The following is a 15,513-nucleotide window of genomic DNA, read 5'->3' on the forward strand; positions in this document are numbered from 1 at the left end:
GCTATTGCATCTGCTTCCTCCAATTCCTACAGTCTCTTCAGACCACTTCTGCTGACGCAGGATCGAGAAAAACAGGACTTCCCCCAGGAGATACTGTTAAAGATAAAATGGTTTTCTTCAGAGAGAAAAATGGCATTAAGGGCAACTTCAAGAGCCTAGCAAATTCTTCCCAGTGTATAAGCACACAGCCAGAAAAGCCTGTTCCCCAGATGGGCAGAAGTGAAACCCACAGTGACAGGTCCTTTATTTGAATCATAATTGTCTTATCTAACAAATTACTGTACCAAAAATGACCTTACCCAGTGACCTTAATGGGAGCAGAGTGCTACTAAAATAGCAGACAAGGTGTTTCATTCCAATTTCAAGTGGACCAAAAAATATCCGCCACTTCTGCAGACTCTGAGATGATTATCCTTCGTTTAGATGGCGAAATAGGTATTAAGTATCACTGCTTTAAATGCTTAAGCTTTTAGCATCACTCTCTGCCTAGGATCAAATGCAAAGAAATTGATGCCTATCTTTTCTGTACCATAAAATAAATACCACATGAAACAGATAAATGCTATGAGGTTCATTTGACCTGGTGTGATCCAACACACGGAGACCTACTTTTTTTTTTTTTTATGTTCACATGACTTGTTTATTTTATAACTGGAATTTTGTACCTCTTGATCCCTTCACCCATTTCATCCTTCCTTCAACCCTCCTCTTCGCTGGCAACCACCAGTCTGTCATGAAGACCTGCCCTTAAACCATACGCTCCTGTCATTGACACAGTTTTATCTTATGTTGCCGTAGACAACATGGTTGCCTGAGATAAGACTGGCTCCGTGTGTGATTCAGGCCATAAATACCCGGGTGTATAGCATATGGTGATGACATGACTGTGAGCTGAAGAATGTAGATTTGGACGTGGTTTATCTGATGCTGCTCTTTTCAGGGTCCTATAAACGCACGGGCTCCTTGTTGATAGGCGTTAGCTTCTCCTAGACTGCGAGAATTTTCAGTTCCTGTCAGCTGAGGGTCATGAAAAGGCAGAGATAGACTGTTTATAACCAGTACCACCAAGAACTTACGGTCAGCAGTGACACAATCCAATTTATATTTCTTTCCAATGAGTTTTACATTTCCCTTATTTTATCTTTGTTCATAAAACTACATATAATGTCATTAATCACTTTAAAAATTTGAGGTTAAGGGTCCATAATTCTGAATATTTGGCTGACTATGGAACCCTTGTTTATTCTTTCTGTTTTTAACAGCTTTTTGAGGAATAATATTATATACCATAAAATTTACCCATTTTCAGTATACAAGCCAATGACTTTTCGTATATTTACTGAGTTGTATAATTATTTACCACTATTAGTACATTTCCATCACCCTAAAAATAAGCCTTGTGCCCATTTGAAGTCATTCTCCATGCTTCCCCCAACCGCTGGCAACCACTTATCTACTTTCTATAAGTTTAATTTTTCTGGACATCTCATATAAGTGGAATCATACAATACATGGTCATCTGCTTCTGGGTTCTTCCACTGAGCATGTTTTTAGGGTTTATCCATGTTGTAGTATGTATCAGTACTTGATTCTTTTTTTAATTTTTTTTAAATTGAAGTATAGTTGATTTATAATGTTGTATTAGTTTCTTGTTATTCCGTCTTATTGCCAAATAATACTCCATTTTGTGGATATACCACATTTGGTTTAGCCATTCACTGGTTGCACATTTGGGTTGTTTCCAGTTTTTAGCTAATGTTAATAATGCTGCTATGAACTTACCATACAGATTTTTTTCCTCTTCTTCTTTTTTAAAATAAAATTAGCCATATTGAAGTGAACAACTCAGTAGTATTTAGTACATTTATAATATTAGTATTCAGGTTTTGGTGTGGACATGTTTCTAGTTCTCTGGTATAATCTAGGAGTAGAAGTGCTAGACGTATAGTAACTCCATCTGTAACGTTTTGAGGAGTTGCCAGTCTGTTTTCCAAATGGCTGCACCATTTTACAATCCTATCAGCAATGTATGAGGGTTCCAGTTTTTTCAAACCCTTGCCAATACTTGCTAGAAATAGTCTTTCTTATTCTAGCCATTTTAGTGGTTATGAAATAGTATCTCATAGCTCAGTGGTAGAGTGCATGCTTAGCATGTACGAGGTTCTGGGTTCAATCCCCAGTACCTCCGTTAAAAAAAAAAGAAGGGAAATGGTATCTCATTGTGGTTTTAATTTGTATTTCCCTAATGACCAGTGATGTTTAGTGTTTATAATTCTTTTGTAATCCTCCAACTGCTATTTAGATTGTTTTTAATCTATGAAAAGAAAGCAAGATATTTGTGAATTATAGCAGAGATATTTCAATCTAGTTTGTAATGCAGGGTATTTTGTTGGATTGGGTCTGGTCACTAGAGTGCTAATCGGAGTACTGTGGAGATCAGCTCCCTAAATGCTGCCCTCTAAAATATTCCTTTAATTGATCAATCTTCTAACATTTCTTACCAGAACAGAACTAATGGCCGGGGGGAAAAGTGCTATAAGTAGGAATCTGGAGGGTAGAAGAAAGATCCCTTAACATCAGTTAAAATCATGGGTTCAGGTATAGACTTCCACTTACCTTAAGCAGTAAATTGGTGGCAATATCTAATTCTCAGGATTGTTACAAGGATCGTGGAAATAAGATATATAAAGGTATATCATAAAATGTAATGTACTAGACCTATATCTAATATAAGGTCTAATGATCAGAATTATTAGTAAAAATCTTTCTTGATAAGACAATAATAAGCATAAATTCCAGACAGTAATATCACCCTTTCATTTCAGAGGTTACCTAGCATCTCTACAACAGTGATTGGCAAGTATGGCTTTGCAATCCATTTGGTCTTTGTGGAAAGCACTTAACTCTGCGATTTTAGCTCAAAAACAGAGACAATACAGAAATGAATGAATATGGCCATATTCCAGCAGAACATGATTTATAAAAACTGAGAGAAGGCTGGCTTTGGCACCAGACTATAGTTTTCCAACCCCTTCTCTACCATGAAAGGCACCATTCCCATTTTTACCAGGATCCTTGTATTATAACCAAACATGGTCATGTGGGTGGTCAGATAAGAACAGTAAATAATCCATTTGAGATGCTTGGATATCTACACGTGGATCCCTGATAATATAGTTGTAACTAATTTGCCTTAAAGAAGCCTGTTGGATAAGCCCTAAGGTTAGTTTTTGCCAGGATCTTAAGATACTTGAGCCATATCTAAGATCCCTAAGACAAAATTGCTCTTGTTTCTTCATGCTTTCTCTGTGTTCTTGAAGTATTCAAAATACTGAACAAGCTTACTGCAGGTTGGTAAACAATGTTAAAAATTTAGATCCTGAAAAAAAATTTTTAGATTCTAACAAATATTTTAAGGAAGGGACTCCATTACCATTTATCTCTGACAAAAAGAGATTCCTTTTGGTGTAAGCAATAGATGAATACTAAAAGATGCTTTCTCTAGTTATCTGAATCTGAGGTTCTCTTTAGCAATCTGTCAGCTCAGAATTTAATTAAGGGTTATTTTTGACTTTATTCTGCCTGGTATTAGGATCTGTCTGTCACCTTTGATGAGTTCAGTTTTAACTGAACTGCAACTCTTTTCTCCCATACCTCATAGGAGCAAAAGGTCAACTCCACCAAGCAGAAGAAATCAGTAGAGCAAGTCCATCGTACAAGTAAAGCTCATACTCCAAATCTAGAGTCCGCCTCTGTATTTCAGGCTTATTTCCTGTGTATTTATTCCAGCCTCACTGGGACTCTCAGTGCTGATTTGTGGTCCATTTACTGGACCATTTAATTGAAGTTCATTTACCACGGTCTATTCTTACTCAGCTCCTTTCCCCATTTTTTTCCCCTCTAGCTCTTAACCAAGTCAACTAACTCAACAAACAGCCTGATTTATCAGTCACTGAAAAAATCAAAGCCATCAAGTGTGACTTCCTTTAACTTCTCTCCTCTTCCTTTTTCACCAATAAATCAATCTACATCATCATCAGTTCTTACCTCCCTTTTTCTTGTCTCAGGAAGAAATACCCCTATTCCTCTTTTTTCCTAATCTTACTATGAAATATTTCAAACATACAGGAAAGCACAGAAATTGGATAATCAGATACTATCGGCCCGATTTAAAAAGATTTTTACACATTTCCTTCAAGTCTTTTTCTTTATTTTAAAGAAATTAAAATGTAACAAATACAATAGGAGCCCCCTTTATATCCCTTTCTTATGCCATTTCTCTCCCATCCCAGAGATAATTTCTACCCTTATTAAGTTAGCATGTGTTCTTCTCATCCATATGTTGTTCTTCACTAACATAGGTGTGTATTCACACACACAAACACACACACACACACACACACACTTCTGAGCCTTACTCCTAGAGATTATCATTCATTGTTCTGGAGTAAAACCCAGGGATTTTTTTTCCCCCAAATTCATATACTGTGTTTCTTAGAGCAATTTTGGGTTTACAGAAAAATTTAACAGAAAATACAAATATTTCCCATTTAGTCACTCCCCCACTGTTATGTATGTGAAGTCCATAGCTTACATTAGCGTTTATGCTTTGTGTTAATGCAGTTCTGTAGATTTTGCCAAATGCATAGAATTACGTATTCACCATTACAGTATCATACAGAATAGTTTCACTGCCCTTAAAATCCCAAAGCTATCAAAAGTACTCCTTGCTAACTCTCCAGAATTGGCAAATGTATCCAGGGGAAAAGCAACTCTAAACTGCTCTCCTGGGCTCTAGCCTATACTGGATCCTGGCCCAGTAATTATTTAACTTGTTAGTCTTCCCATGTCTTCAAGGAGAATTTTTTTTTTAATTTTATACAGCTTCTCCTAGCTGTCCTTAGCAGGAATGTTTGTCCAAATTACCTATATCCACCATTATGAGATGTGGAAATCCAACCAAGTCCCCTGGAGCAAAAATTATGACTCATTATTCTGGAAACATCCACTTTTTCTCTAAACATCTTAGGCTTTCTCTTTTAAAGTTCCTCTGGTACTCTTAAATGACTGGAATTGTATCACATAGAAAAAACAGGCAGTCTACATTCAGGAATGCAAAATCCAAACTTGTAGACCATGAGCAGACGAGTAAGTTGTTCCATCCTTCGGAGAAGTTAAATATGGCATTTTCTGAACTCCCTCTGATGCCAGACACCTTGAGCCAAAGGAAAATTGCCATGTTCTTTAATAAACATTGATCCAGCATTATTCTTCCCTAAGATAATATTCACAGTACTTCTCTGGATTAAATGACCATATCCAAGGAATCCCATTTAAGTCAGTGCTCAAGAGAACGTTGACTATTACGGTTCTACTCATAGCTTTACTTTATAAATTTTATAGTTGAAAGGAAGTAAATAATGCTTAGTTAAAATCGTAAGAGTAAAGCCATAGAAGTAGATCAGATTTTCTAGGATAAAAAAGGACAGTTTTGGGAAGAGGCCCAAGAATGGAAAATGGTTTGGGATTAAAGGTAAAGGGAGAAGTCAGAAATGAGCTACTTTGTCTATTCTAGTTGCTGCTTTCCCAGCTAAGATTTTAGAATTACCAGCAGACTGGCACCAGCCCCAGGCCCCTAGGCTGTGCAGACAGCCATGCAGTCCCAGCCCCACCCACCAGTGGACAAGTAGCAGCCCCTCATCCACCCTGAGCCACACAGCTAATCACACAGGAAGCCTATTTTACCTTCCAGTAGCCTGCAGCCACTGCATGAGCTAAGACCTTGCAGCCAACCAGTCTGGGGATCCAGTCCCACCTGCCAGTGCACCCACAGTAATCAGCGCTGCCACAGCAAAAGGGCACATGCAGCCCACATGGGGTGCCCTTAGAACATATAGCTCTGGTGACCAGAGGAGAATATGCTGCAGGGCCCCAAGGCCATTTCCTACATAAAGCCACTTTTCTAAGATCAGAAAATGTAAGTGCTCTACCTATTAGAGAAATGAACACAGAGAATTGAGGAAAATGAGGAGACAAAAGAATAAGACATGGCCTCAGAAAAATAACTATATGAAGTAGAAATAAGAAGTGGACCTATTAAAGAGTTCAAGGTAATGCTCATAAAGGTGCTCACTGAATTTGGGAGAAGAATGGATTAATACAGGGATAATTTCAACAAAGACTTAGAAAATACAAGAAGAGCTAAACAGAGCTGAAGAATACAATAACTGAAATTAAAAGTACTCGAGAAGAAATCAGCAGATTAGATGAGGGAGGGAGGGTATAGCTCAGTGGTAGAGTGCATGCTTAGCATGCATGAGGTCCTGGGTTCAATCCTCAGTACCTCCATTAAATAAATAAGCAAACAAATCTGACCCTCCCACCCCCAAAAAATTAAAATTAAAATTAAAAATGGTAGATTAGATGATATAGAACAGATCAGTGAGCTAGAAGGGATTCCTTAAAAAACTAAAAATAGGCTTACCATATGATCCACCAATCCCACTCCTGGGCATATATCTGGAGGGAACTCTAATTTGAAAAGACACATGTGCCCCAGTGTTGATTGCAACACTATTTACAATAGCCAAGACATGGAAACAACCAAAATGTCCATCAACAGAAGACTGGATAAAGAAATTGTGGTATATTTATACAAGGAATACTACTCAGCATTAAAAATAATAAAATAATGCCATTTGCAGCAGCATGTATGGATCATCATTCTAAGTGAAGTAAGCCAGGAAGAGAAAGAAAAATACCATATGATGTCACTTGTAACTGGAATCTTAAAAAAAAAAAAAAAGACAAAAATGAACTTATTTACAAAACAGAAGCAGACTCACAGACATGGAAAACAAACTTATGGTTACTAGTGGGGAAGGGGCAGGAAGGGATAATTGGGAGTTCAAGATTTACAGATAATAACTACTGTATATAAAATAGATAAACATCAAGTTTCTACTGTATAGCACAGGGAACTATATTCAATATCTTTTAGTAACCTATAATGAAAAAGAATCTAAAAAGGAATATATATGTATGTATATGGATGAGTGAAACATTATGCTGTACACCAGAAATTGATGCAACATTGCAAACTGACTATACTTCAATAAAAGTAAATAAACAAAGAAACCTCTGGGACAACATCAAGCATACCAACATTTGTGTTATAGAGGTCTAAGAAGGAGAAGAGAGAAAGGGACAGAGAACTTATTTGAAGAAGCTGAAATATAGCTGAAAATTTCCCTAACCTGGGAAAGTAAGTAGACATCCAGGTCCATGAAGCCCAGAGAGTCCCAGACAAGATGAACTAAAAGAGGTCCATACCGAGACTCATAGTTAAAATTGGCAAAAATTAAAGGTAACGAGAGAATCTTAAGTAGCAAGAGAAAACCAACTTATTACATACAAGGACTTCCATAAGACCATCAGCTGAATTTTCAGCAGAAACATTGCAGACCAAAAAGGAGTGGCGTAATATATTCAAAGTGATGAAAGGAAAAAACCTACAATCAAGAATACTCTATCTGGCAAAGTTATCATTCAGAATTGAAAGAGAGATAAAGAGTTTTACAGATAAGCAAAAGCTAAGAGTTCAGCTCCACTAAACTGGCTTTCTAAGAAATGTTAAAGGGACTTCTCTATATGGGAAAGAAGAGGCCACAGCTGAAAAATGTAAAAATTGTGAAAGGAAAAATCTCACTGGTAAAGGCAAACATTCAGTAGAGGTAATAGATCAACCATTTAGCTGGTAGGGACGTTAAAAGACAAAAGTAGTAAAAATCATCTGTACCCACAATAAGTAGTTAAGGGATACACAAAACAAAAAGATGTAAAATGTGATATGATCAACATTAAAGGGGAAAATAAAAAGAACCACAAAAACAACCAGAAAATAATTGACAAAATGGCAGTAAGTACATACATGTCAGTAATTACTTTAAACGTAAGTGGACTAAATACTTCAATTGAAAGACATAGGATATCTGAATGGATAAAAAAAAAAACAGGACCTATGTATATATATGCTGCCTATAAGAAACTTACTTCAAATCAAAGATACACACAGACTGAAACTAAGAGGATAGAAAAAGGTATTACACACAAAGAGAAACAAAGAAAGCTGGGGTAGCAATACTTGTATCATACAAAATAGACTTTAGAACAGAGACTATAACAAAGAAGGACATTAGATAATGATAAAGAGATCAATCCAACAAGTTGATGTAACAATTGTAAATATATATGCATCCAATATAGTAGCACCTAAATACAAAAAGAAGATTTTAACAAACATAAAGAGAGAAATTGACAGTAATACAATAATAGTAGGGGATTTAATACCCCACTTATATCAATGGACAGATCATCCAGGCAGAAAATCAGTAAGGAAACACTAGGCTTAAATGACAATCAGACCAGATGGAATTAGTAGATATATGTAGAAAATTTCATCCCAAAACAGCAGAATACACACTTTTTCAAGTGCACATGGAACATTCTCTAGAGTAGATCTAGGCCACAAACAATTCTCAATAGATTTAAGAAGATTGAAATTATATCAGGCATCTTTTCTGACCACAGTGGTATGAAACTAGAAATCAACTACAAGAAAAAAAATACCAAAAAAAAAACAAACATACGAAATCTAAACAACACGGTACTAGACTGATTCAGTAAGCCTAATAGAAAAGATATAGGGAGAAAAGTACATCCAGATATAGTAGAAAAGAGAGGTATTAAGTAGATTTGTTACCACAGACTGCTAAGGTAGAGACAATTTAAGTTAGCTTGTTCCTGCGGGACTGGTCCACGTCCACATCAGTAGATGAACTTTGTTTTGCATGGATGTTGTTAGAGCGAGACTCTATTCTCATTTGTTGGTACCACAAACCTAGAGGCCCCTAACTTACTACTGATGGTACTTTTTAGCTGAGCTAGTAATTTAATTGTCTCCGTATTTCTTTTTCAGGGTTTGAGTAAAAAAGTTGGCGTGTCATCTTCCATCCTCCAAGGTCTCTGGATCTCCTATAGCACAGAAGGTCTTTCCATGGCATTGGCATCTTTACGAAACCTCTACACTCCAAATATAAAAGTAAATACATGTAAATTATAGACTGACTAAAGAATTAACCATGAGAAAATAAAATTAGGAGGACATTTTAAGTAGCTATTTAGTTGATCTTTGACTTGTCTTATACTATCTCCTATTTATTAGCCTTTTATTGATAATTTAATATATTTTCAATTGTTACATTTTATTCTGTGAATTGAAGACCAAACCTGTTGACCTTCTCTACCGTCTCTAAGCCGACTCTGATTCATAGAATCAGTCCTGCTGCTTCGAAGGAGTGTATCAGTCAGGTCACCTTTGTTTCGGTGGGAGATTTTCTGACCAACACTAAAGTGTGGGTGGTGTTTGCTCTAATTACTGAACAGTTTACATAAAGGGGACATTTCACATCCCTTTTCAAAGGCAAGGTATTGAAACAGGAACAAATAAAGTTTATAAAATAAAGCAGTTACTAAATGCTACTGGGCACTATTGTGGAGTCCCAGATGACTTAATAAAAGATGGCCAACAGAACGTGACTGATAATTTGTGTGAATATTATTTTTGTTTATTTGCTTATTTCTAGGTCAGCCGACTGCTGATTTTGGGAGGTGCCAACATTAATTACCGGACAGAGGTTTTAAATAATGCTCCAATTCTGTGTGTCCAGTCTCATCTTGGTTACACAGAAATGGTGGCCCTGCTGCTGGAGTTTGGGGCCAACGTGGATGCCTCCTCTGAAAGCGGCCTGACTCCTCTGGGCTATGCCGCAGCAGCAGGCTTCCTGAGCATCGTTGTGCTGCTGTGCAAGAAACGGGCCAAGGTAACGGCTCTCCGGCTCTGCTGCTTTTTTTTTCCTTCCCTTTTTCTTTCTTCCTGCTGTAGTCCTGATCCCCTCTGTTACCTCAGGAGTCTAGGTAGAGTACATCAGACCCTATTAGGGAGCAGATTAAAAGGAGAGGTAGCTCTGATTACATCCTACTCTGCCCACTCGCATGGCCAGTTCCACACTGCATCTGGACACAGTTCTGAAACTTCTGAGAGACACTTAGGAAATTGGTATTTATCAGCAGCCATAAAAAGTCCCCACGTAATAACCAAGAAATTCTCTACTGAGCTCAGAGTGAGGAAAGAGAAGTGGGGGAGCGAATGGCGCCTGCAGACTCTAAGCCTTTCCTGTTAGCCATGGACATAAGAACGGAGAGAGGTTCCCTCTTCGGTCCTTGAAGACCATCCCTGTAGCAGCATGGGGAGAAGGTGATTCTCTCTATACTCATACTGACCAGAGGTGCTCAGATCATTTCTGTTAGTGTATTTTAATTCTCTCAAAACATTCCTTAAAAAATATTTTTGCTTTATCATATCTCAAGAGCCACTGATATGAAATAACTCAGTTTCAAAATATTGGTGAAAAGAAAAATACAGGTCTCAAAAATGTAGACCTCTGGGGAAAATTGTAGCCCAGTAGCGTTTTGTTTACATCCTGAAAACACACTGAGCATTTTGGTGGTTTTGCAGTGAAATATAAGTAGTATGTATGACCTTGTTCTGAGGCGTCCAGTGTTTGTACTTGGGAAGAACTCAGACTCCTAAGACTCCGCTGAGAACTGGGACCTGGGATTCTCAGTGAAATCCTACAGCCTTAGATTTTAACTGTGACACAGGGATGATCCACCTATAATGTCCTAGTAATTTGAATGAACACCCTAGAAATAGTGGTAACTGGGCCTTGTTATTATCACTGTAAATTCATATTCTATTCTCAGCTGGGTCTTTCCTATTGCTCAGCTATCATTTTTTTCATCTCTTGTTTTCCCCAGAGCAGATATGTAAATCATTCGTGGTCTTCTCAAGACCCTATCAAACTCTTGCCCTCCTACAATTACCAAGATTGAGTTTATCTCAGTGTGCCTCTATCTCAAAACTATTAATCCTTACCTGCACTCACCTTTATTTCCGCCACAGAGAAGGAATTTTTTACCTTCTTTTCCAAAGCAGTTGCCTCCGCCTTTATTTTTTATCAGAGTACGTTGTTCATTCTCTCACATCATTTCATTCTTTTTCTAAATTCATACTCCCTTTCTTCTCAGTTCCCACAAACCTATGAATGTCTTCCCTAACCCAGAAGAGAAACTTCCCTCTCTTCTCCTAAGCAGAAGCCACCGTTCATCTCTTCCCTTCCATGTCCACCAAGCCTGTCCTAAGAGCCATCTCTACTTGCTACCACTGCTTCCTCACTACTCCTTAAGCACTTGTAGTCAGGCTTCCATGAGAGAAAGAGGGGGCAAGTCATTAAAACCATCAGCTTTGGAATTAAGCACAGCGTGGTCAAAACCTGCATTCACACTTGCTTTCTGTGAGGGCGTGGACAAGCCATTTGACCTCTCTCAGTCTCACTTTTTTCATCTAGAAAAAGGATTGAGAAGGGCATTGTGATAACTGAAAGTGAGAACCTTTTTAAAAAGAGATGAAGCCTCTTTTAATCTCATACAATGCCTAATAAATAATATCCTTTAAAAAAGGAAAAACGACATCCCAGCCTCTTGATGTTCACCTGAAGCTACTCTCTCAAGTCACTAACAACTGCCAGTCGCCAAATAAAGTCACTTTTTCTCATTTCTCACCCCTCTAAGCCACTTAAGAACTTAGCCAGTTATTTTGTTGAATAACTGAATTGAATGTTCCTGTTCCTGAGTCTGGCTGGGAATTCTCTGAAATGTTATTGCACTTTTACTTTCCTTATGACTTTTTTTTTTAGGGTTTTTTGTTTGTGTTTTTTTATTGTTGTTTTGTTTTGTTTTTTGCAAGGAGGAGGTAATTAAGTTTGTTTGTTTGTTTATTTTTAGAAGAGGTACTTACTGGGGATTGAACCCAGGACCTCGTGCATGTTAAGCATGCGCTCTACCACTTGAGCTATATACCCTCTTCCACCTTATGACATTTATTATATTACACCTTTGTTGGACAGGTTTTTGTCTTATTGGTCTCATCTCCCCTATCTTGTTCAAAACTTTGAGAAGGGAATCTATACTTTTCTGTCTTATCACCTTTGTATCCTATGTGGTACCTTTAGTAGGCATTCAGTGACCGTTTATTATGTGGATGACTAGGTGAAACTAAAGCTGGAGAGAACCAGATACATACAGAACTTAGGTTATACGTGCTCTACCTACCACTGGAAGATAACCTGCCCACCTGCCAGAAAAGGCTGTTCCTCTATTAAGATTTGTGTCTGGGGACCTTCTACTAGATTGATCTGAATCAGGCTCTTTCAGACTAAACTTGTAACCAACACTGCAACTGTAAAAACTACTGTTGGAACTTAGTCTAGCATTAAGTTCCAAGTACCTCTAGCCATTTTGGCCAGATCTTTGAGATTCTGTCTTCCCGTTGGAGGAGAGAAGTGGCTGTTGCCAAAGCTTAGTGGTCGAATGTGTGATTCATGATATGAGATATTTTGCTTCTTTAGGAGACCGAAAAATTTGAACTTCAGAATGTTTTTCTTCTCCTTCATGATTTCAAAGACAGTGTTTTTGTGCCAACAGAGCTTACAGAGTCTTTCAAATTTGGGTCTAATTGAGGACAAAGGAGAATGTTCCTTAGGAAAACAAAATTGGAGCTGGGAGTTTTGCTTTTTTGTTTCTCTTGATGTGAAAACAAAAGCCTGACATTATGCAAACAGATTCTCCCCAGAAGGGCATCTACCAGAGTTGTAGCTCGTTGAAGATCTAGCCTGAGTAGGAAAGTATCCTCTAAGTTTTCTTAGAGGAAAAGGAATCGGAATAGGAAAAGAATGGAAGTAGGAATAGGAAAGGATGACTGTTAGTCGTCTAGACATGTGCAGAGGCTGGTGTGACCAGACGGGGAGTGCAGCTGCAGAGTTTTTTTCACACGGATCTCTCTGTTGCCTCCCCTAGGTGGATCACTTGGATAAGAATGGGCAGTGTGCTTTAGTGCATGCTGCACTCCGAGGTCACCTGGAAGTTGTCAAGTTTTTAATTCAGTGTGATTGGACAATGGCAGGCCAGCAGCAAGGAGTGTTTAAGAAGAGCCACGCCATCCAGCAGGCCCTCATCGCTGCAGCCAGCATGGGTTACACCGAGGTAAGAAAGCAGGTGATGAGGTCGGGGGGGTGGGGGTTCAAGCTATGTATTGAGGGACCTAGGAAACCTGAAAAAAGGGGTTGCGTTATTACAAAATTGCCAGCCTAATTAATGTGAATTAGCTTTTTGGTCACTGCTCTGAGGAATAAGGAGGTGCCAAGGTATCCAGAATTATGGAATTATAGAGCATAAGAGTTGGAAAGGACCTTGGAAATTGTCTACACTGATTCCTCCCCATCTTTCCAGCCCTGTTTAACAGACTGTGATACTAGGCTCAGAGGGATGATTTGTTGACCTGTGTTCACATGGGTGGGTGGTGTGGAATGTGAAGGGCACATTTGGAATCTCAGAAGGACCAGGATTGAGTCCCAGCTTTCCTACTTGTTAGCTCTAGACCGTGGGCAGTTTGCTTAATCTCTTAGAATCTTAGTCTCCCACCAGCAAAGTGAGACTAAAAAATTCTTTGTTACAAGGATGATATGAAAGGTGCTTTGTAAACTATTAAACACTATATAAATGGTATTTTTGCTAGTTTATTTGTTAATGAAAGTAATTAATATAATGACAAAATATGTGGAATTGGTAGTGTGCTAGAAAATGTTTAACAACCAGCTCTGGGGAGGGGAGGGTGGTGGAATGGAGCAAGAGAGTGTGTGTGTGTATATATACGTACTTAGATTTGTTATAAATTTTATAGGTATAAAAACATAGCACATGGTTTACAAATAATAATGAAATATGCAGTGCTCTTAATTGAATGCTTTTGTTGATTTTTGCTAAATTTATATCTGTACCCAACCTGTGGTTACAACTCAGCCATAATTTGATAAATGAAGTTGTGCCCCAATTTGCTAATAACTCTTTAACCAATAATTTTGTTGTCATTAAATCTGATATGCAATCTACTGATAAACTACTTCTCACCCTCATAGAGTTTATGTTAATTAAACTGGAACCTCTTAGCTTTACCACTAAATCAAATTCTGATTTGTAAAGTTTGCCAATTTCCAGGGTATAAATACTCCCACCATGACTGATTTCAAGCTACCAGTGTGACATCACCGAACACACAGTTTCAGAGAGATGCACAAGAGCACGTCATTATTTAAAATTTCCACCATACAGACACAATAAATATAAATAACCTTAAGAGTGTAGATAATAGTAAAATGTGGTTAAATAATGGAGTTACAAGATTAGATATTTTAACTTTTTTAATATGATTTATTTAATTGTTAATTTTTAATAAACATCTTTATTTAACAACTGGCTTGCAAACTTCTGAAAATTTAATGATCAGCTTTCATGGGCCAGTATATGTTCGCTCACCACTGCATGGGATGCTTCAGTGACACAGCTACCCTGCCAACTGACCTGATACATAACCAAAGGAATATTAAGTAAAACTGGAATTTTTATTATCTGTGGGAGGTTTTTCAGCTCTTTTTACAGTCAAATTCCTGGAAACAGAGCTGTCACTTTACTTTTTTGTTAGCAGCCATTCTCCCTGTAATATCCTCAAAAGCAGTCCTTATAATTCGGAGAGGAAACAAGAAGATAACAGCTTTCCTTTGAAAAAGTACAGGCCCTGAGTGTTCTCCATATTTATTTTCTGTTTATTTCTTGGTATTTTTCTTGGGAAGATGAGGGATTCATTGCTTCTTTAACTTGAATGTGATAAGTATGTAATTTTTAAAAACCACATGCTGTGTAAGTCAATTGTGTTCAAGAGAAACATGTAAACTGTACCTAGTAGAACAAATGCTCATCACAGAAGCTTTGGGTTTCTTTGCTAAGACAGTCAGTTCTGACTTCTTTTTTGTGCAAGAGATTTCATGACCCTTGAATTATCCGAGTATCTTCCAAACCTCACAGGCTAGTGTCAGTAATAGAGTTTTCCACCTGAAGTTTGAGCTGACACAACTTCTTGTTTCAGATTGTCTCCTACCTACTTGATCTTCCAGAAAAAGATGAAGAGGAAGTGGAGCGAGCACAGATCAACAGCTTTGACAGTCTCTGGGGAGAGACAGGTACCTCTCGTGGTCATCACTCTCTTGTCTCGTGAATGTGTTGTGTTTGTGTGGGGATATACTCTGCATCTCACACCCTGATTTTCCTTCTAGCAGACCTTTGGCAGTCTCTGTCTTAAGGCTTTTGTGTTGGAGACCGATTCAGCCAAAGTAAAAAGTCAAGCAGTTTCCTTGTTTTAGTCCTCTTTCCCTTTGGATGCTCCATGCCATTAGCACCAGAGTATTTCAAACAAAACTTTCCCCCGATCTTGTTTCCAAATATTTTCAAAAGGCTGAGAGTTTCCTTCCAATGTGCCAAACCAGAGCAGAAAATAGTTGTGGA

General features: G+C 37.9%; 1 protein-coding gene across 5 annotated transcripts in view; it reads left to right on the top strand.

Moving 5' to 3' along the window:
• Window positions 1-15,513, top strand: part of TANC2 (tetratricopeptide repeat, ankyrin repeat and coiled-coil containing 2) — a 309,551-nt gene that overhangs the window by 267,563 nt on the left and 26,475 nt on the right. For all 5 annotated transcript variants that reach the window (XM_015235187.3, XM_031685573.2, XM_031685574.2 and 2 more), the window contains 4 exons: window positions 8,978-9,100; window positions 9,645-9,881; window positions 12,976-13,161; window positions 15,098-15,191. In XM_015235187.3, coding sequence (XP_015090673.1) covers window positions 8,978-9,100; window positions 9,645-9,881; window positions 12,976-13,161; window positions 15,098-15,191 — 640 coding nt within the window. The remainder of the gene's footprint in view (window positions 1-8,977; window positions 9,101-9,644; window positions 9,882-12,975; window positions 13,162-15,097; window positions 15,192-15,513) is intronic.

This window comes from Vicugna pacos, chromosome 16, assembly GCF_048564905.1.
Source record: "Vicugna pacos chromosome 16, VicPac4, whole genome shotgun sequence".
NCBI classification, from domain to species: domain Eukaryota; kingdom Metazoa; phylum Chordata; class Mammalia; order Artiodactyla; family Camelidae; genus Vicugna; species Vicugna pacos.